General features: G+C 39.6%; 1 protein-coding gene across 2 annotated transcripts in view; it reads left to right on the plus strand.

The window, feature by feature from the left end:
• Positions 1-19,849, plus strand: part of SLC12A8 (solute carrier family 12 member 8) — a 141,562-nt gene extending 121,713 nt beyond the window's left edge. For both annotated transcript variants that reach the window (XM_081571698.1, XM_081571699.1), the window contains 4 exons: positions 4,427-4,524; positions 5,233-5,350; positions 16,228-16,288; positions 19,381-19,849. In XM_081571698.1, coding sequence (XP_081427824.1) covers positions 4,427-4,524; positions 5,233-5,350; positions 16,228-16,288; positions 19,381-19,543 — 440 coding nt within the window. In that variant the 3' untranslated portion in view covers positions 19,544-19,849. The remainder of the gene's footprint in view (positions 1-4,426; positions 4,525-5,232; positions 5,351-16,227; positions 16,289-19,380) is intronic.
• Positions 19,850-20,541: the final 692 nt, after the last annotated feature.

Here is a 20,541-nt window from a genome sequence, read left to right on the forward strand (position 1 = left end):
TTCGATCCCTGGGTTGGGAAGATCCCCTGGAGGAGGGCATGGCAACCCACTCCAGTGTTCTTGCCTGGAGAATCCCCATGGACAGAGAAACCTGGAGGGTTACAGTCCATGGGGTTGCAAACAGTCGGACCCGACTGAGTGACTAAGCACGCTGTGCTTACCTGTTTGTTGTGTGACTAAAGCTTGATAAAGTTGCCTTCCCAGTTGTTGTTCTAGTACTTCTAACATGAAAAACTGTCTTCTTCTGCCACTAGTCTGTAAGACTTATTTCTTTCAGCATAATCCTTGAAAAGAGGGGGAAAATAATCCTTCACTCATTTTGGAAGGGTTTTGAAAACATAGCTATTCAGAATTCTGAATAATTGTCTGCTTATATTGTCATACCTATTCAGAGTCATTGAACATCCTTGATTGAATTCTCCCTTGCATTGCTGATGTGTAAAACTGCACTGTGCTTGCGTGGAAGACACATCCCTTCCTATCACTGTCCCTGTAGTTCCTCAAGAAAACATACACATACATGCATAGCTCCCTTGGGTACAGTGTAATTGAGTTGGTGCAAGATCAAGTGTGAAAAAGTGAGTTTAACACTTGGCAAACATTTTGTTTCAGTTAGGCAAAAATCTAAGTTCTTCACCAGTTGTGTTTCTTCTTAATAACCAATAGAACAACTATATTTCACTAAGCTTGTGATCGAAAAGATGAATCATGCATTGGGCATGTTGAAAGTATACAGTGTAATCAAAGACAATCTTAACACTGCTTCTTCTTTAAAAAAAAAAAGTAATAGAGCTGTCAATTCAAATCAGTTTTATACCTTGGCAGAGTTTTCCAAAATTTATTTTACTGTAGTTGATTTATAATGTTGTATTAACTTCTACTGTACAGCAAAGTGATTCACTTATACATATACATATTCTTTTTTGTATTCTTTTCCATTATGATTTATCTCAGGATATTGAATATAGTCCTTGTGCTAGATGGTAGGACTTTGTTGTTTATCCATTCTATATGTTAACAGTTTGCATCTGCTAATCCCAAACTATCTGTCCATCCTTATCACCTTCTCCTTGGCAACCATGTCTGTGAGTCTATTTCTGTTTTGTAGATAAGTTCATTTGTGTCATATTTGAAGTCCACATATAAGTGATATCATTTGGTACTTGTACTTGTCTTTCTCTATCTGACTAACTTCACTTAGTATGATAATCTCTAGGTCCATACATGTTGCTGCAAATGGCATTATTTCATTCTTTTTTTTAATGGCTGAGTTGTATTCCATTATATACATGTACCGCATATTCTTTATCCATTCATCTGTCAGTGGACATTTAGGTTGTTCCCATGTCCTGGCTGTTGTAAATAGTGCTGCAATGAACATTGGGGTGCATGTATCTTTTCAAATTATAGTTTTGTCTGGATACATGCCCAGGAGTGGGATTGCTGGATCATATGCAGCTCTATTTTTAGATTCTTAAGGAACCTTCGTACCTTTCTCCATTGTGGCTGCACCAATTTACATTCCCACAACAGTGTAGGAGGATTTCCTTTTCTCTACACCCTCTCCAGCATTTGTTATTTGTAGACTTTTTAATGATGGCCATTGTGATGTATGAGGTGATACATCATTGTTGTTTTGATTTGGATTTCCCTAGTAATTAGTGATGATGGGCGTTTTTTCATGTGCTTCTTGGCCATCTGTATGTCTTCTTTGGATAAATGTCTATCTAGGTCTTTTGGAAGAGTTTCTTTTAATCCACAATTAAAAAGGAGACATTTGTTGAGCACTTCCTATGCACAAACTGCCTAGATTTGACATTTAGAGCTACAAAAGACAATCTTCGCCTTCAAGATAGGGAGATGTAAAAGATAAGTATAATGGGTTGGAAGTATATGATAAAGGCAGACATGCTGAGAGGATGCCGACTTCTCTGGGGCCTGGGTTGGTTTGTCATTCATTTACCCTCATGTATGGGATATTTACTACTTTCCAAGCACTATTCTAGACTAGGGATGGAGAATATGTTGAATAGATGTAGAAGGTCTCTGCTGTCATTGAAGTTTCATTCTACCAGGAAAGACACATAATAAACAAACAAACACACATACTGGGATGTCAGTAAGTGATAAGTCAAATGATGAATCATAAAGTGGGGTAACAGGATAGAGACTAGGGTGGGAATGGTGGTTCTATTTCGGATAGGTTTGTCAGAAAAGATCTTTTTGAGAAGAGGATATTTTTATGGAAAACTGAAGTATATAAAGCAGTGAGCCAGGCAGAGATGTGAGGGAAGAGTTCCAGATAGAGGAAATGGCATGTGTACAGATAGGAATTGGATTGGCAAATTGCAAGAACCCCAAGAGTGACTGGAGAGGAATGGGTCATGGGAGATGGATACAAGATGAGCACAGTAAGGAACACAGAGGTCAGTCCTGTGTAGAGTCACACATGCCATGGTGACTACAACAGAAGGTCACTGAAAGTTCTAGCTAGGGGTGTGATATAAGATCCAGCCTTAAAGAAGATCACTGGCTTTGTGAGGAATAGATTGTATAGAAGTAGCAGAAGGACCTAAAGCCTGCTTGGAGGTATATTAATTAAGAGAGGTTAAACTGCTATAACTGGAGAAGGCAGTGGAACCCTACTCCAGTACTCTTGCCTGGAAAATCTCATGGACGGAGGAGCCTGGTAGGCTGTAGTCCATGGGGTCACTAAGAGTCGGACATGACTGAGCGACTTCACTTTCACTTTTCCCTTTCATGCACTGGAGAAGGAAATGGCAACCCACTCCAGTATTCTTGCCTGGAGAATCCCAGGGACGGCGGAGCCTGGTGGGCTGCCGTCTGTGGGGTCACACAGAGTCAGACACGACTGAAGCGACTTAGCAGCAGTAGCAGCAGCAAACTGCTGTAACAAATAAGTAGAAACATAGTGTCTCAAACACAATGGAAATTTCTTTCTCACTTGCACTAATAGTCCAGGAAGGGTGTTCCAAATCAGTGGGAGGCTCTCCTCCATGCATTATTCAGGGACCCAGGCTCCTTCCATTTTTATGACTCCACTCTCCCCTAGGACCTTGTCATGAACAAAATCAAGACTGAGTTCCCATATTCAGACTTCAGGCACAGAGAAGAGGTTACTTACTCTCCCGAAGGCTTTGGTGCAGAACTGGCACTCACCACTTGTGTTCACATTCTGCTGGTGAGAACTTAGTCACATGACCACACCTAACTACAGTAAAGAAGAGTGCTGAGGACTGAATGAACTACTGAAACATTGGAAATAGGTGAAATACTGGATTCTCCAATATTGGGGGGTTAGAAGGAAGAGACGAGCCAGTAAAGGAGACTGAGTAATGGACAGTGAGATAGGAGGAAAAGAAGGAGACCAAGGCATCTTAGAAACCAGGAGACAAATGTATTTCAATCAGGAAAAAGTGATCACATGTGTCAGATGCTACCAGAAAGGTCAAATGAGATGAGGAGTTGACTGTTGGATTTGAAAAGATTCAAGTCACTGACAGCCTGAGGAAGAGTAGTTTTAGTTGAGTGATGTGTACTATCCTAAAAGTAGGTTGAGGAAACAATAGGAGGTAGAAATCACATAGGCAATTCTTTTGAGAATTTTTGCTATAAGAGAGACAAAAAAAAAAATTGGACAGTAGCTAGGGGGTGACCAGAAACTTTCTTTAGTTGGAAGAAATTACAGTGTATTTGTATTTGATGAGGATGATTTGGTAGAGGATGGAAAAATGGATGATGCAAAGGTGAAATGAGCAGGGCACAGATACAGGGATGGGCTTAGGTAGGAGCCAGCACTGTTCGTCTACTTTGTCAATGGAAAGGCAGAAGAGAGGGTACAGATGAAAGCAGGTTGGTAGATTTGGTGATGAGAGGATATGAAAGCTCTCTTTTGAGAGGACAGGTTGTAAATTTATTACATCAGAGCACAGGAAAATGAGTTAACTTAAGGTATAAGACTTGTGAGTGATGCTGAAGTGAGGAAGTAGATGATCTGTCCAAGAGAGTGCTTGCTAATAGTCTTGGACACGGACTCTAAGCTAGGTAAGAGAGTAATGAAAAGAGAAATGAGGTGGTAGGAAGCAAAAACATATTAGGGCAAGTTGACTGAAGGTCCCCCTGCAGGCTACGATAGTTGGGGTGAATGAGCAAAGTGAATGAGAAAAAAAACAAAGGTGACGGACTGAGGGCAGATTTATTGAAATCATGATTTAGGAGGTGAACTTTCTGGGAAAGACAAGCCTTGGGTGTGGCCAAGGAAACTAATGGTTGAGGTGAGTGGACATTGTCTTTTAGACTGAATTACAAAATTGGAGAAGAGGAGCACATAGATGTTTGCTAATAAAAACACTAGAAGGTTTGATAACAAAACAGTAACAAAGGATTTGGCTCATTTATTTTTTAGATTTCTTCCTAAAGTCCAGGCTACAGGAACAAGATATCCAGAGGAGACCAACTTCTATCTACACTCATATATGCAATCCCTGGGTCTCCCTGTTGGGGGTGAGTAACTTCATTTTGATCTCAATTGTTCTTGAGACTTAATTCAGGTGGATACATGTGTGATCTTGGGGTGGGGGTTGAGGGGAGGACAGAGGAAAGTCTTTATTAGGAGCAATGTGTTTTAATTGCCTGTTATATTAGAATTTAGATGAGGCTACCCATAGCAAGATTACATTTAATGAACCATTTATTTTAATCAATGGTTTACTTTTTAAATAATCATCTCTGATAAATTCTGGATCACTGAATTTCCAGGTACACCATATTAGCATAATTTAATTTGCTTCTCTTAGAGAGGAGTAGGACAAGGAGCTAGAATAGAATATCTATTTATTGATTGTTTTGATTAGAGGGTACTTTCAGAAGGACATCTTCTCAAATATCTTCTTTAAAGAGGTTTTTTTGCATTACGAGTAAACTTCAATTATTCAGACTTCTATAGGATTCAGAGGTTGATGAGAGGACCATTGTTTCTAAAGGCCCTAGTCTTAACAAGGGTTTTTGTTTGTTTTTTGAAGGACCACACCGTGTGGCTTGCGGGATCTTAGTTCCCAGACCAGGCAGCAAACCCTGGTCCCCTGCAATAGATGTGTGGAGTCCCAACCACTGGACCACCAGGGAATTTCTCCACTTAAGGCCCTTGCCTTGTGGCTTGCTTAGTGTGTGTTTCAACCATGAGCTGACTTGTTCTTCTTTCTCTTTCCACAGGCTGTTGGGTCCCTTCTCATCATGTTTGTGATCCAGTGGGTCTATACCCTGGTTAACATATGTGTTGCCGCCATTGTATATTTCTACATTGGTCGGACAAGTCCCGGACTTCACGTTGGTGAGCAATACAGCCATTTTGCCACCACCTCCTTTCTTCTCTTTCAGCATTTATTGAAAAACACAGGTTTTGAACACCTACTAAATGCCAACACTGACTCAGATACAAATCCCACTTTCAACCTGACAGTCTAGGAGAAAAAAATATGTCATGCACATAAATGATAACAAAAGAAAAATAATAATAAATTGTGAGGTTTATAAGACATGTAGAAGTAAAATGGATGACAACAATAGCTTAAGAGCCGGGAGGGAAGAAGTGAGAATATACTATTGAAAGTTTCTTATACTATATGTGAAGTACTAAAATATCACTTAAAGATAGACTGTGATAAGTTAAAAAGGTGTATTACAAACCCTAAGCAACTACTAAAAGACAAGTATACCTTGAAAATATTGTGAGTTCAGTTCTAGATCACTGCACTAAAATGAATATCGCAATAAGGCAAGTCACACACTTTTTTTTGTTCCCTACTGCATATAAAAGTCATATTTATACTACTATACAGCAGTCTGTTAAGTGTGTAATAGCATTATGTCTAAAAAACATTGTACATATCTTAATGTTAAAATACTTTATTGCTAAAAAATGCTAACCATCATCTGAGCCTTCAAGTCATAGTAGTAACATCAAAGATCACTGATCACAAATCACTGTAAGAAATATAATATTAATAATAGTGAAAAAGTTTGAAATATTATAACAGTTACCATAATGTGACTCAGAAAGTGAGCCAGTACCGTGGGGGAAATGGCCCCGGTAGACTTGCTCAATGCATGGTTGCCACAAACCTTCAACATGTAAAAGATGCAGGACTCAGAAGCACAGTAAAATGTAGTGCAATAAAGTGAGTTATGCCTATAACACAAGTAAAAGAATTACAACTAATCAGCCAATAAAGAAGATAAAATTGAATTTAAAACACTCAAATCAGAAAAAAGAGAAAAAGATAATAGACCAAAAACAAATAGCAAGGTGGTTTATATAGACCTAGCCATATCAATAGCATACTAATTTTAAATGGTCTAAACACTCCCGAATAAATGGTCTAAACCATTGTCAGATTGAATTTGTCAATTCTCAATTTGAATTGAGATTATCAGATTGAATAAAAAGCATGATCCAGTTATTGCTGTCTACAAAAAACCTACTTTCAACGTAGAGAAACAAATAAGTTACAAGTAAAAGAATGGGACAAGCTGTATCGTGATAAATCAGACAAAGCTGGAGTGACTATATTAACATAAGACAAAGTAGATTTCAGAAAAAAGAATATTACCAGGGATAAAGAGGGTCATTTCATAAAGACAAAGGGAAAATTAACCAAAGAGGACATAATAAATCTTAATATTGATTCACTTAAAAACAGAGCTTTGCAAAAATAAACAAATGGGACCTAATTAAAATTAAAAGCTTTTGCACAACAAAGGAAACTATAAGCAAGGTGAAAAGACAGCCTTCAGAATGGGAGAAAATAATAGCAAACGAAGCAACAGACAAACAATTAATCTCAAAAATATACAAGCAACTCCTGCAGCTGAATTCCAGAAAAATAAATGACCCAATCAAAAAATGGGCCAAAGAACTAAACAGACATTTCTCCAAAGAAGAAATACAGATGGCTAACAAACACATGAAAAGATGCTCAACATCACTCATTATTAGAGAAATGCAAATCAAAACCACAATGAGGTATCATTTCACACCAGTCAGAATGGCTGCTATCCAAAAGTCTACAAGCAATAAATGCTGGAGAGGGTGTGGAGAAAAGGGAACTCTCTTACACTGTTGGTGGGAATGCAAACTAGTACAGCCACTATGGAGAACAGTGTGGAGATTCCTTAAAAAACTGGGAATAGAACTGCCATATGACCCAGCAATCCTACTGCTGGGCATATACACCGAGGAAACCAGAATTGAAAGAGACGCGTGTACCCCAATGTTCATCACAGCACTGTTTACAATAGCTAGGACATGGAAGCAACCTAGATGTCCATCAGCAGACGAGTGGATAAGGAAGCTGTGGTACATATACACAATGGAATATTACTCAGCCATTAAAAAAAAAATACATTTGAATCGGTTCTACTGAGATGGATGAAACTGGAGCCCATTATACAGAGTGAAGTAAGCCAGAAAGAAAAACAACAATACAGTATACTAATGCATATATATGGAATTTGAAAGATGGTAACGATAACCCTATATGCGAGACAGAATAAGAGACACAGATGCATAGAACAATTTTATGGACTCTGAGGGAGAAGGTGAGGGTGGGACATTCTGGGAGAATAGCATTGAAACATGTATATTATCATATGTGAAACAGAACACCATTCCTTGTTCGATGCATGAGACAAGGGCTCAGGGCCGGGGCAATGGGATGACCCAGAGGGATGGGATGGGGAGGGAGGTGGGTGGGGGGTCCAGGAAGGGGAACACATGTAAACCCATGGCTGATTCATGTCAATGTATGGCAGAAACTATTACAATATTGTAAAGTAGTTAGCCCTCAACTAAAATAAAAAAATAAAAAATAAAAATAAATAAATAAATAAAAAATAAATAAATAAAAAAAACAAAAACAGAGCTTTGAAATACAAAAAACAAAGCCTGATAGATCTGCAATAATAAGTAAAAAAGTTCTCAATTATATTCAGATTTCAACACCTCTCTCTCAATAATTCATAAAACAAGTAGGAAAAAATCAGTAGGGCTTTAGAAGACTTGATTAACATTATCAACAAATGTGGCCAAATTGATAGTGTAGAATATTCTGTATAACAACAGCAGAATATATATTCTTTTCAAGTGAAAAGAATGAAACGTTTACCAGAATAAACTGTATTTCAGGACATTTTTTAAAGTCTCAGTAAATTTAAAGGTATTTAAGTCAATTCAAGAACAAAAAGGAAGTGAATTATAAATAAATACCAAAAAGATGTCTGGAAAATCCCCAAATATTTAGAAACTAAAGAACACTGAATAACACTAAATGACTAAGGATACTAAAGAGCACTAAATATACTAAAGAAACTAATTAACTCATGGTTCAAAGAAGAAATAAGTAAAATTTAAAAATATTTGTAACTGAATGAAAATGAAAATATAACATCAAAACTGTGGGCTGCAGCTAGTTTAGTGCTCAGAGGGAAGTTTACTGCATCAAATGCTTATAGTAGAAAAGAAAAATGTCTCAAATCAGTAACCCCTGTTTCCCAGTTAAGAATAATTATCAAAAATGTAAACTAATCTATAATGACAGCATTATCAGTGGTTGCCTTTGGATGGCAGGGGAGGTGTGGATATGTGGGAGGGAGGTCTTGTGAAGTGGCTTGAGGGGACTTGGAGGTGATGGATGCGTTCAGGATCCTGCTTTTAGTGGTGATTTCACAATATATACATGTATTAACACCAAATGGTTCACTTTAAATACATATTGTTGTTGTCGTTTAGTCGCTCAGCTGTGTCCGACTCTTTGCGTCCCCATCGACTACAGCACGCCAGGCTTCCCTGTCCTTCATTATTTCCTGAAGTTTGCTCAAACTCATGTCCATTGAGTCAGTGATGCCATCCAACCATCTCATCCTCTTTTGTCCCCTTGTCCTCCTGCCTTCAATCTTTCCCAGCATCAGAGTCTTTTCCAGTGAGTCAGCTCTTTGCCTTAGGTGGCCAAAGTGTTGGAACTTCTGCTTCAGCATCAATCCTTCCAATGAATATTCAGGGTTGATTTCCTTTAGGATTGACTGATTTGATCTCCTTGCTGTCCAAGGGACTCTCAAGAGTCTTCTCCAGCACCACAGTTCTAAGGCATCAATTCTTAGGCACTTAGCCTTTTTTATTGTCTGGCTCTCACATCCATACATGACTACTGGAAAAACCATAGTTTTGACCATATGGACCTTTGTTGACAGAGTAATGTCTCTGCTTTTTAATACACTGTCTAGGTTTGTCATAGCTCTTCTTCCAAGGAGCAAGAATCTTTTAATTTCATGGCTACAGTCACTCCACAGTGATTTTGGAGCCCAAGAAAATAAAGTCTGTCACTGTTTCCATTGTTTCCCCATCTATTTGCCATGAAGTGATGGGACGAGATGCCATGATCTTGGTTGTTTGAATGTTGAGTTTTAAGCCAACTTTTCCACTCTCACTTTTTCACTCAATTTTTTCACTCTTTTCCACCTTCATCAAGAGGCTCTTTAGTTTCTCTTGGCTTTCTGCTATTAGGGTGGTATCATCTACATATCTGAGTTTATTGATATTTCTCCTGGCAATCTTGATTTCAGCTTGTGCTTCATCCAGCCTGGCATTTTGCATGATGTATTCTGCATATAAGTTAAATAAGCAGGGTGACAATATACAGCCTTGACATACTCCTTTTTCAATTTTGAACCAGTCCGTTGTTCCATGTCCGATTCTAACTGTTGCTTCTTGACCTGCATTCTGGTTTCTCAGGAGGCAGATAAGGTGGTCTGTATTCCCATCTCTTGAAGAATTTTCCACAGTTTGCTGTGATCCACACAATCAAAGGCTTCAGTGTAGTCAATGAAGCAGAAGTAGATATTTTTCTGGAATTCTCTTGCTTTTTCTATGATCCAACGGATGTTGGCAATTTGAACTCTTGTTCCTCTGCCTTTTCTAAATCCAGCTTGTACATCTGGAAGTTCTTGGCTTGTGTACTTTTGAAGCCTAGCTTGAAGGGTTTTGAGCATAATCTTACTAGCATGTAAAATGAGTACAGTTGTGTGGTAGTTTGAACATTCTTTGGCGTTGCCCTTCTTTGGGATTGGAATGAAAACTAATCTTTTCCAGTCCTATGGCCACTGCTGAGTTTTCCAAATTTGCTGGCATATTGAGTGCAATACTTTAACAGCATCATCTTTTAGGATTTGAAATAGCTCAGCTGGAATTCCATCACCTCCACTAGCTTTGTTCATAGTGCTTCCTGAGGCCCATTTGACTTCACACTCCAAGATGTCTGGCTCTAGGTGAGTGATCACACCATCATGGTTATCCGGGTCAGTAAGACCTTTTTTGTGTAGTTCTTCTATGTATTCTTGCCACCGCTTCTTATTATCTTTTACTTCTGTTAGGTCCATACTATTTCTGTCCCTTATTGTGCCCATCTTTGCATGAAATGTTCCCTTAATGTCTCTAATTTTCTTGAAGAGATCTCTAGTCTTTCCATTCTATTGTTTTCCTCTATTTCTTTGCATTGTTTGCTTAGGAAGGCTTTCTTATTTCTCCTTGCTATTCTTTGGAACTCTGCATTCAGATGGGTATATCTTTCCTTTCCTCCTTTGCCTTTTGCTTCTTCTTTTCTCAGATATTTGTAAGGCCTTCTCAAACAACCATTTTGCCTTTTTGGATTTCCTTTCCTTGGGGATGGTTTTGATTACTGCCTCCTGCACAATGTTATGCACCTCCATCCATAGTTTTTCAGGCACCCTTTCTATCAGATCCAATCCCTTGAATCTATTTGTCACTTCCACAATAGAATCATAAGGGATTTTATTTAGGTCATACCTGAATGGCCTAGTGATTTTCCGTACTTTCTTCAATTTAAGTCTGAATTTTGCAATAAGGAGTTCATATCTGAGCTATAGTCTGCTCCTGGTCTTGTTTTTGCTGACTGTATAGAACTTCTCCATCTCTGGCTACAAAGAATCAATCTTATTCTTAAATACACATAGTTTATTCTAAAAATGTACCTGGGACTTGTTTTAATCAGGTAGAATAAGACATAGATACAGAAATGAAGAAACAAGTTTATACTCACAGACCCCTAGGAACAGAAGGGCCATGTAGGGCCACAGGGCAAGGACCAGAGGCAAAAGAGGTCAAGGGAAGAGCATGGCCCCTTACAACCACCAGATATCAAAAGTGTGCTCTTAGGGGAGTTTTAACGGGAAAGAATGGGCAAGGCAGGTACGTAGTTGAGTAAGTTTAGGATTGGATAGTTTGAATAATTGCAGGGGCTCTGGGTTGTAGGGGTCATCTCCAGTTGTCTAGTATTTGGTCCTGGGGTGAGTTAAGGCAGGGGAATATTGGCTTGGTGTATAAGAGCTTGATAAAGGAAGTGGTTGGGAGTGTGGGCTCTGGATTAATTGGTTTGTGTATCAAAGGTGGGATTTCCCTGGTGGCTCGGTTCAGTTCAGTTCAGTTGCTCAGTCATGTTGGACTCTTTGCGACCCCATAGACTACAGCACGCCAGGCCTCCCTGTCCATCACCAACTCCCGGAGTTTACCCAAACCCATGTCCATCGAGTCAGTGATGCCATCCAACCATCTCATCCTCTGTCATTCCCTTCTCCTCCTGCCCTCAATCTTTCCTAGCATCAGAGTCTTTTCAAATGAGTCAGCTCTTTGCATCAGGTGGCCAAAGTATTGGAGTTTCAGCTTCAACATCAGTCCTTCCAATGAACACCCAGGACTGATCTCCTTTAGGATGGACTGGATGGATCTCCTTGCAGTCCAAGGAACTCTCAAGAGTCTTCTCCAACACCACAGTTCAAAAGCATCAATTCTTCAGCGCTCAGTTTTCTTTACAGTCCAACTCTCACATCCATACATGACTGCTAGAAAAACCATAGCTTTGACTAGATGGACCTTTGTTGGCAAAGTAATCATGGCTCAGTGGTAGAGAAACCTCCTGGCAATGCAGGAGATGTGGGTTCAATCCATGGGTGAGGAAGATCCCCTGGAGAAGGAAATGGCAACCCACTCTAGTTCTCTTGCCTGGGAAATCCCATGGACAGAGAAGGCTGGGCAGGCTACAGTCCCTGACTTAGCAACTAAACCACCACCATATATCAAAAGTGTGCTCATAGGGGAGTTGTTTGTTCTCTCTAGGAGTCAAGACCCCCAAGTGCCAGAACAAGGAGAATAAAGAAGAAAATATTCTCAATACTTTGTTTATTGTGTCTTATTTGTTCCTCAATAATAAAGCTGCTTGAAAGATACATTCTAGAGCCTTTTTCATCAAAATTCTAGTGTCTCAATTTTTAAAATAAATAATGTGGTTTTAAGTCCTAACTAAATCAGATGGACCGTAACAATCCAGGCAAACTGAAAAAGAAATTCTTTCAAATTGAAGTATGATATATATTTTTGAAAGAAATGCACTTTAAACACTTGAATCATGTGTACATTAAAAATAATGTTTTAGAAAAAGTCATGCTAAGTGTCCCTATATCAGCTAATTTAACGGATGCAAGCATTGCATGCTAAGTTGCTTCAGTCATGTCCGACTGTTTGTAACCCCATGGACTGTAGCCCACCAGGCTTCCCTGTCCATGGGATTCTCTAGGCAAGAATACTGTAGTGGGTTGACATTTCCTTCTCCAGGGGGTCTTCCTAACTCAGGGATTGAACCCTGGCGCCTTAAATCTCCTGCAGTGGCAGGTAGGTTCTTTACCACTTCTGCCACCCTGGAAGCCCAATTTAATGGATAGGTATATTTTAATTAACATAGTGAGTACATCAGTGATTGCTCCTGAATTTCTTAGAAGTTAGTTTAATCTTAAGAAATTTAAATATTTCCCAGAAATTTGTTACCAGGAAAGTATGAAATCAAATTTCAGGCAAATCTACATCTAAAATGTAGATAATTTAGAATCAAAATGGTCATAAATAAGTAAGACCAATTAACATAATGTTTATTTTCTTCCTTCTGATAATGTCAAAATATATTAGGGACTTTCTCTTTGCAATTGCAGATTATTAATGCAAATTTAAAATTTGTCCTCCCCCTAACCATAAGAAACCTAAATGAGATTCAGTAAATATGTCTCATTGGCTGCATCCTGTTGACATTAGCCAAGACTCTAACATAACCCTCTTAAAATAATGCTTGCTTCCTGATCATATATTGAACATGATCTAATCAATTTTCAACCATATATATATATGTGTGTGTGTGTGTGTATATATATATATCTGGTGGAGTGAGTAGGTGTAATTTGGAAAAGCATTTTATAAAAGTACATTCCATTTGGTTTCCTAAAGTTATATATAATTCATTTTGTGAGATTTAAAAAATATCTACTACCAGTTATTGTGCTAAGAATTTTACATTATCTTATTTCAGTTCAGTTCAGTCACTCAGTCGTGTCCGACTCTTTGCAACCCCATGGACCGCAGCACGCCAGGTCTCCTTGTCCATCACCAACTCCCGGAGTTTACCCAAACTCATGTCTATTGAGTCGGTGATGCCATCCAACCATCTCATCCTCTGTCATTGTAATATTTTCATTTTACTGTTATAGGCACATTTTTTAGCATTTATAAGCTTTGCCTAAGACTTCTTTTTTTAAAAAAACTTTTCATTTTGTATTGGGGTATAGCCATTTAACAAACAATGTTGCGATAGTTTCAGGTGAACAGCAGAGGTACTCAGCCATACATATACATATATCCATCCCACCCCCCCCACCCCCCCACCCCCGCCAAACCCCTCCTTTCCAGGCTGCCACAGAACAGAGTTCCCCATGCTGTACAGTAGGTCCTTGTTGGTTATCTGTTTTAAATATAGTAGTATGTACGTGCCCATCCCAAACTCCCTAACTATCTCTTCCTCCCATCCTTCCCACTGGCAACCATAAGCTCATTCTCAGAGTCAGTGTGTCTGTTTCTGTTTTTTGTGTTTTTTTAAATTTATTTATTTATTTTAGTTGGAGGCTAATTACTTTACAATATTGTAGTGGTTTTTGCCATACATTGACATGAATCAGCCATGGGTTTACATGTGTTCCCCATCCTGAACCCCCCTGCCACCTCCCTCCCCATCCCATCCCTCTGGGTCATCCCAGTGCACCAGCCCTGAGCACTTGTCTCATACATCAAACCTGGACTGGCGTTCTGTTTCACATATGATAATATACATGTTTCAATGCTATTCTGTCAGATCGTCCCACCCTCACCTTCTCCCACAGAGTCCATAAGACTGTTCTATGTTCTATCTGTGTTTCTTTTTCTGTCTTGCATATAGGGTTATCGTTACCATCTTTCAAATTCCATATATATGCATTAGAATACTGTATTGGTGTTTTTCTTTCTGGCTTACTTCACTCTGTATAATGGGCTCCAGTTTCATCCATCTCAATAGAACTGATTCAAATGTATTCATTTTAATGGCTGAGTAATATTCCACTGTGTATATGTAGCACAGCTTCCTTATCCATTCGTCTGCTGATGGACATCTAGGTTGCTTCCATGTCCTGGCTATTATAAACAGTGCTGCGATGAGCATTGGAGTACACGTGTCTCTTTCAATTCTGGTTTCCTCAGTGTTTATGCCCAGCAGTGGGATTGCTGTGTCATATGACAGTTCTATTTCCGGTTTTTTAAGGAATCTCCACACTGTTCTCCATAGTGGCTGTACTAGTTTGCATTCCCACCAACAGTGTAAGAGGGTTCCCTTTTCTCCACACCCTTGCCAGCATTTATTGCTTGCAGACTTTTGGATAGCAGCCATTCTGACTGGTGTGAAATGGTACCTCATTGTGGTTTTGATTTGCATTTCACTGATAATGAGTGATGTTGAGCATCTTTTCATGTGTTTGTTAGCTATTTGTGTGTCTTCTTTGGAGAAATGTCTGTTTAGTTCTTTGGCCCATTTTTTGATTGGGTTGTTTATTTTTCTGGAATTGAGCTGCAGGAGTTGCTTGTATATTTTTGAGATTAATTCTTTGTCCGGTTGCTTGGTTTGCTATTATTTTCTCCCATTCTGAAGGCTGTCTTTTCACCTTGCTTATAGTTTCCTTTGTTGTGCAAAAGCTTTTAATTTTAATTAGGTCCCATTTGTTTATTTTTGCTTTTATTTCCAATAGTCTGGGAGGTGGGTCATAGAGGATCCTGCTGTGATTTATGTCGCAGAGTGTTTTGCCTATGTTTTCCTCTAGGAGTTTTATAGTTTCTGGTCTTATGTTTAGATCTTTAATCCATTTTGAGTTTATTTTTGTCTGTTTGTAAGTAAGTCCATTTGTATCGTTTCTTTTTAGATTCCGCACTTAAGGGATGTCATATGATATTTCTCCTCTGTCTGACTTACTTCATTCATTGTGACACTCTCTAGGTCTATCCATGTTGCTGCAAATGGCATTATTTTGTTCTTTTTTATGGCTGAATAATATATCTGGTGGAGTGAATATGTGTAATTTGGAAAAGTATTTTATAAAACTACATTTCATTTGGTTTCCTAAAGTTATATATAATTCATTTTGTGTGATCACACAAAAAGAGAAATGGATTTAAAAAAAACTTTAAAAAAATTTTGATAAACCCTATTCTAAACAGTGTATCTGATTGCAGGCTATTTGGTCAGTATCAATAACAATCTCATCTTGAACTTTAGCTCTAACATTTCTACATGTGGAGCTATTTGAGTCGCTTAGCACCTGTAGAAAACTTCCTAAGGGCCAGATGCTGTGACTGTTGTACTGTGAGTCTTACTGGGTGAAAAAGATGTGCTTCTTGTCCTCATGGAGAGTATGGTCTAGTGGTGGATTTTATAACATATATTTAACACATATCAGTTTGAATCTAAAATTAAAATTATCGAAATTTAAAAAAATTAATAATTCCTAAGACTGAAATTAGCAAGTCATCTGCTTCTTTCTCTCTAACGCATTCATTTTCTTTCTTGGGATTTTGGAGTTTAGAAATAAACTTTTGGAAATTACTTATAAGTATGAAGTCCTTAGCTGGTTACTGTCAGAGAGTATTACAATGAATGTAGTTTGATTAGACTGAAAAAGAGGGAAAAATTGTGCTCTTCTTTGTGTGTATCAGGGGATATATTTACCCCATTAAAACCTGGGATTGTAGATGCTTACATAGAGTCTTCATAAAGTTTTATGTCTATGTCTTCCTTGCAGGTTTAGCCTCCAACTTCAGCCTTTTAAGATGGATGAGATCCCTTCTGATCCCCTCCTACAGGTCTGTGCCAACCTGGGGCCAGGATGAGGGCAGATGCATGGCCTGGGAGGTGCTAAAGGTGCTTCAGGGCTTGGGTGAATTGTGGTGTGAATAGCTGACATTTGAGAACCTCAAGGAAACTCAGACTGCTCCTCACTGCCCTCCACCACCCAGCCCCTCTGCCTCAGCTTATCAGGAGCTTCCTCTGGCCCTCTCTTCTCTTCTTATCTTCAGGAATCGAGAACAGAGGCTTTCTTTAGAATCTGGTTGCTGAGAGATCTAAGTCAAGAGAGTTACTTTTAGTGAGTTCACAATCTAAGACACATTAGCATCAGTACTGACTCACATACAAACTCAAGGCCCAGAATTTCCATTCTTCCATCTCAAGTCAGAGGTAGTTGACATGACTGTATTGGTGAAAGAGCAGAGACCGAGTACAGAAACAGAGTAGTGACTCTGCAGGATTTCTGTGGGACTTCAATGTTCAAATACCCAAGGAGAGGGAAGAACAAACTTTCCTGAGAAACAGCAGAAAGCCTTTCAGGGAAGGTAAGATTTCATGAGTGCCCCAATTTCCTCCTCCTCTATGCTTCCAGTGCCAATGCTTGCTCACCTTTGGAGGCCTCAAGACTCTGGGAATTTTTATTTATTTATATTGTTTTTGGCAGTACTGGGTCTTTGTTCCTGCATGTGGGCTTTCTCTACTTCTGGCAAGCGGAGGTTGCTCTCTAGCTGCAGTGCACAGGCTTCTCATTGTGGCAGCTTCCCTTGTTGCTGAGCATGGGCTCCAGATGTACTAGCTTCAGTAGTTGCAGCATGGGCACTCAGTAGTTATGGTTCCTGGACTCTAGAGTGCAGGCTTAGTAGTTGTAGTGTGTGGGCTTAGTTGCCCCACAGCATGTGGAACCTCCCTGGACTGGAAATCAAGCCTGTGTTCCCTGCATCAGCAGGTGGATTCTCAACCACTGGACTACCAGGGAAGTGCCCAAGAATCTGTTTTAAGACAATATAAGCACTGCCAGTGTGTTCAAGTCAGCCCAAGAATGACCTGGATGCTAAACTAGGATGCTAGAGAAATGATGATGACAGGAGCAGGGGTCATGGAAACCAACAGGGAGGGGGCTGGCAGGGAAAGTGGAGTGGAGAGGGGCAGTTCCCTGCCATCTGCTTGGAAGCTGAACTGAATGTCCTGTGTGAAGCTGTAGGAGGGGTGGGGCCACTCTCTACCTCTCTTTCAGGCTGAAGCACCAGCTTGGTGACTCAGGTCACAGTACACCTGCACTGATCCTAGTCCTGAGGGCAAGTAGAGGTAAAGTGGAAATAGATTCTGTGTGGAAGCTGCCTTCAGATTCTGGAGCTGCAACTAGTGTGTGGCTGAGTGTATTTGGCCATATCCAATTTACATGAATATTTTGAGATATTGTAGGTTTGAAAGCCTACAAATGACTATGGGAGGTCAGCATTCCTTTTTGATCTCTGAATTTCTGGGATTTCACCTCAGAGGTCACTGTTGTGCTATGTAGAAAGAAGAATGTGTTAGGAGGAGATTATTCTTAGAAAATGACAGTGCTTTGGTTGGAAGAGAACCTAGTTCACACTATTCATGTCTCCGTGGACTTGTAGAGGCCTCAGCTAAGAGTCAGCTTCAAGCTTACTGGCCTCATCATGGCTACTGAGCGATATCTTGTGGTGACTGTTCAGGAGGGGAAAGGACCTAGAAATCATGAAACCATTTAAAAGTAGAAATTGATTGCTGTGTTTTCTTTTTTGTAATTTTGAATTTTTTTCATGACTGTCACCCCAGATGCTCTTCAAAACCAAAGATGAATAATACTGTAGGGTGTTTTGGGCAAAGGAGTTTGGGTATATTACTTCCTTTGTTACACCTACAATTCCCAGAATTATGTAAAGTTAAGCCTGACCTTGAAAAAGCTTTCTTTCCTAAAGTCTTAGCAACTGCCCAGGTAAGAACTCTTAGACTGTTCTAGACTAGAAAGTGAAGTGTATTATTTCCCTGAACTCAGAAAAATATTATGGTTTTACTTTAAACACATGTTGACCGGTATGGCATTTCTGTCACTTCCTAACCTTACTTCTTGCACATTCAACTTTAAAGAAGTTAGTTCATTTCTCAGAAAGCCCAACCCCTATAATTTAGATATGTTCTCATCAAGTGGCTGCAAAGCCTTAGTTGTGTGATCTGAACTCCTATAACAGCATGCTTTTCTAGTCAGTGAAGCTTTCTGCTTAAGTTCCACAGATTTATAACAAAGTTTCTACCATTTTTTTTTTACAACTATTGAATATATTCCTTATTTAAACAATTCAACGAACTACCCACAAAGTAAAGATTTAATAGGAAATCTATGCCTAAGTTTATTTTAGGACCTAACACACTGCAGCATCTAGAAGGGGGTTGGGAAGGTGAGGAAATAGAAGGGGAAGGAGGTGAAGAGGTTTGTCCGAGGCCACCAGCCTGACTGGTGACAGAGCTATGACTGTCTTCTTTGAATATCTTGGCTGCCAGGCTGATCTTTCTGCTACCAGCACTTTCCTCACGTATCCCTAACATTTTTCTCTACCAGTTTCTTCCAACTCCAACTCTATGGGGACCTTTCTGTGACACTGGAGCTCACTTTTTGCCTGCAGGCCAGCTTGGTGCCAAAGCTTTTACGCTTTACTGCATAGCTGCTTACTCTGTAAACCTTGGTTGTTCCTCATTCATCTTTCTTTCCAGTGAACTAAAGAGAAGGTTTTTCTTTTTATTCGCTTCCACTTTCCAGCCTCTCCATTCCATTATTTCATTTGACAAAAAGGCAAAGTAGAGCTATAGAGCCCCAACACCACAACATTTGGAAGATTATTTTTATAGTTTTATACATTTCTGATAAGGAAGGTAAATATCACTCTTTATTTGATACTTATTTCTAATACTTTGGATTCATGAAGTGTTGTACATAGAGCTTTCAACAGTTCTGTTGTTTAATGCATATTGAGCATTAGGCACAATGATGTTTTTGCAAATCGTTTCTCCATCCCAGAGAAGACTGACTGCCAGTGGTTAGTACTATGGTCTTTCCTTCTGACTGTCCTCCGTGTTTCTCTCACCAAAGGACCTTGCGATCCCCCCAAGAGCAGATAATTTTGGCACCGTCCCTGACTAGGGTTGACATGGAGATGACTCAGCTCACCCAGGAGAACGCAGACTTTGCCACCCGGGATCGCTACCACCACTCCTCCCTTGTGAGCCGGGAAGAGCTGATGCCTCAGTACTAGGCAGCCCAGAACCCTCCCCTTTTGGAGCTGTCCAGGGTGCAGTGGACCCAAATCCCAGAACCTCTGTGGAGCTGGTTCTCCTCGGTAAGAAACTCAAAGACCCATCCTTCCCCTGCCATTTTGGACAATGGAAATGAGCATTCTGGTCTGGAGCACCACATCTAACCGGGTACCCACTGCAGTGGCGGTGGCCCCTGCAACATGCGCCCAGTCTGAAGAGCGCCACATGGACACCAAGACTTGCAGGTGTGGAGAACCAGGTTGCTTGTTCTAAGGGCCATAATAAATGATTATTTTAAGCTTTATTATTTATTCCTTGAATAAATAATACGTTTACATGGTTCCAAACCCCAAAGTGAAATCATATATACAGTGAAAAGTCTCCCTCCCATTCTTGTTTCTCATCTGCTCAGTTCCCATCTCCTGCATCAGAGATAACCACTGTTCTCAGGTACACTACCTGCATTTCGTTATGAATGGAGAAGCAAATAGGAATGTGGAGTTTTATTGCTCCCTTTCATCCACAAAAGGTAGCATATTATACATGTGCTCTGCACCTTGCCTTTCCCCTTAACAATCTATCTTGGAGACATTTCCATATCAATACACACGCAGTTTCCTCATTATTTTTCATTGTATGAATGTGCTATAATTTATTTCATCAGTTCTACAGTGATGGCACTTGGATTGTTTCCAGTCTTTTGCTATTACAGTCAGTTCTGCAGGGAATAATTGTGTTCATATGTACAAGCATAATGAATATCTGTAGGATAAACTCCCAAAAGTGGAATTGCAAGATGAAAGGGGACATGCATTTGTAAGCTATTATTGTTTAGCGAAGGTCTTTTTAATTAAAAAGTTAAATTACCAAGAATTACTTAATGGTGACTCATGTTCTCAAAAGCATGTGTGGTGCCCCACACTCCAGACACCTCTGCAGCTGTTTTGCAGTATGAACACATGAGGGGACAGGACTATTTTGGTTCCTTAGTGTGGCA

The sequence above is a fragment of the Giraffa tippelskirchi genome, chromosome 2 (genome assembly GCF_054371585.1).
Source record: "Giraffa tippelskirchi isolate mGirTip1 chromosome 2, T2T-mGirTip1v1.2.pri, whole genome shotgun sequence".
NCBI classification, from domain to species: Eukaryota; Metazoa; Chordata; class Mammalia; order Artiodactyla; family Giraffidae; genus Giraffa; species Giraffa tippelskirchi.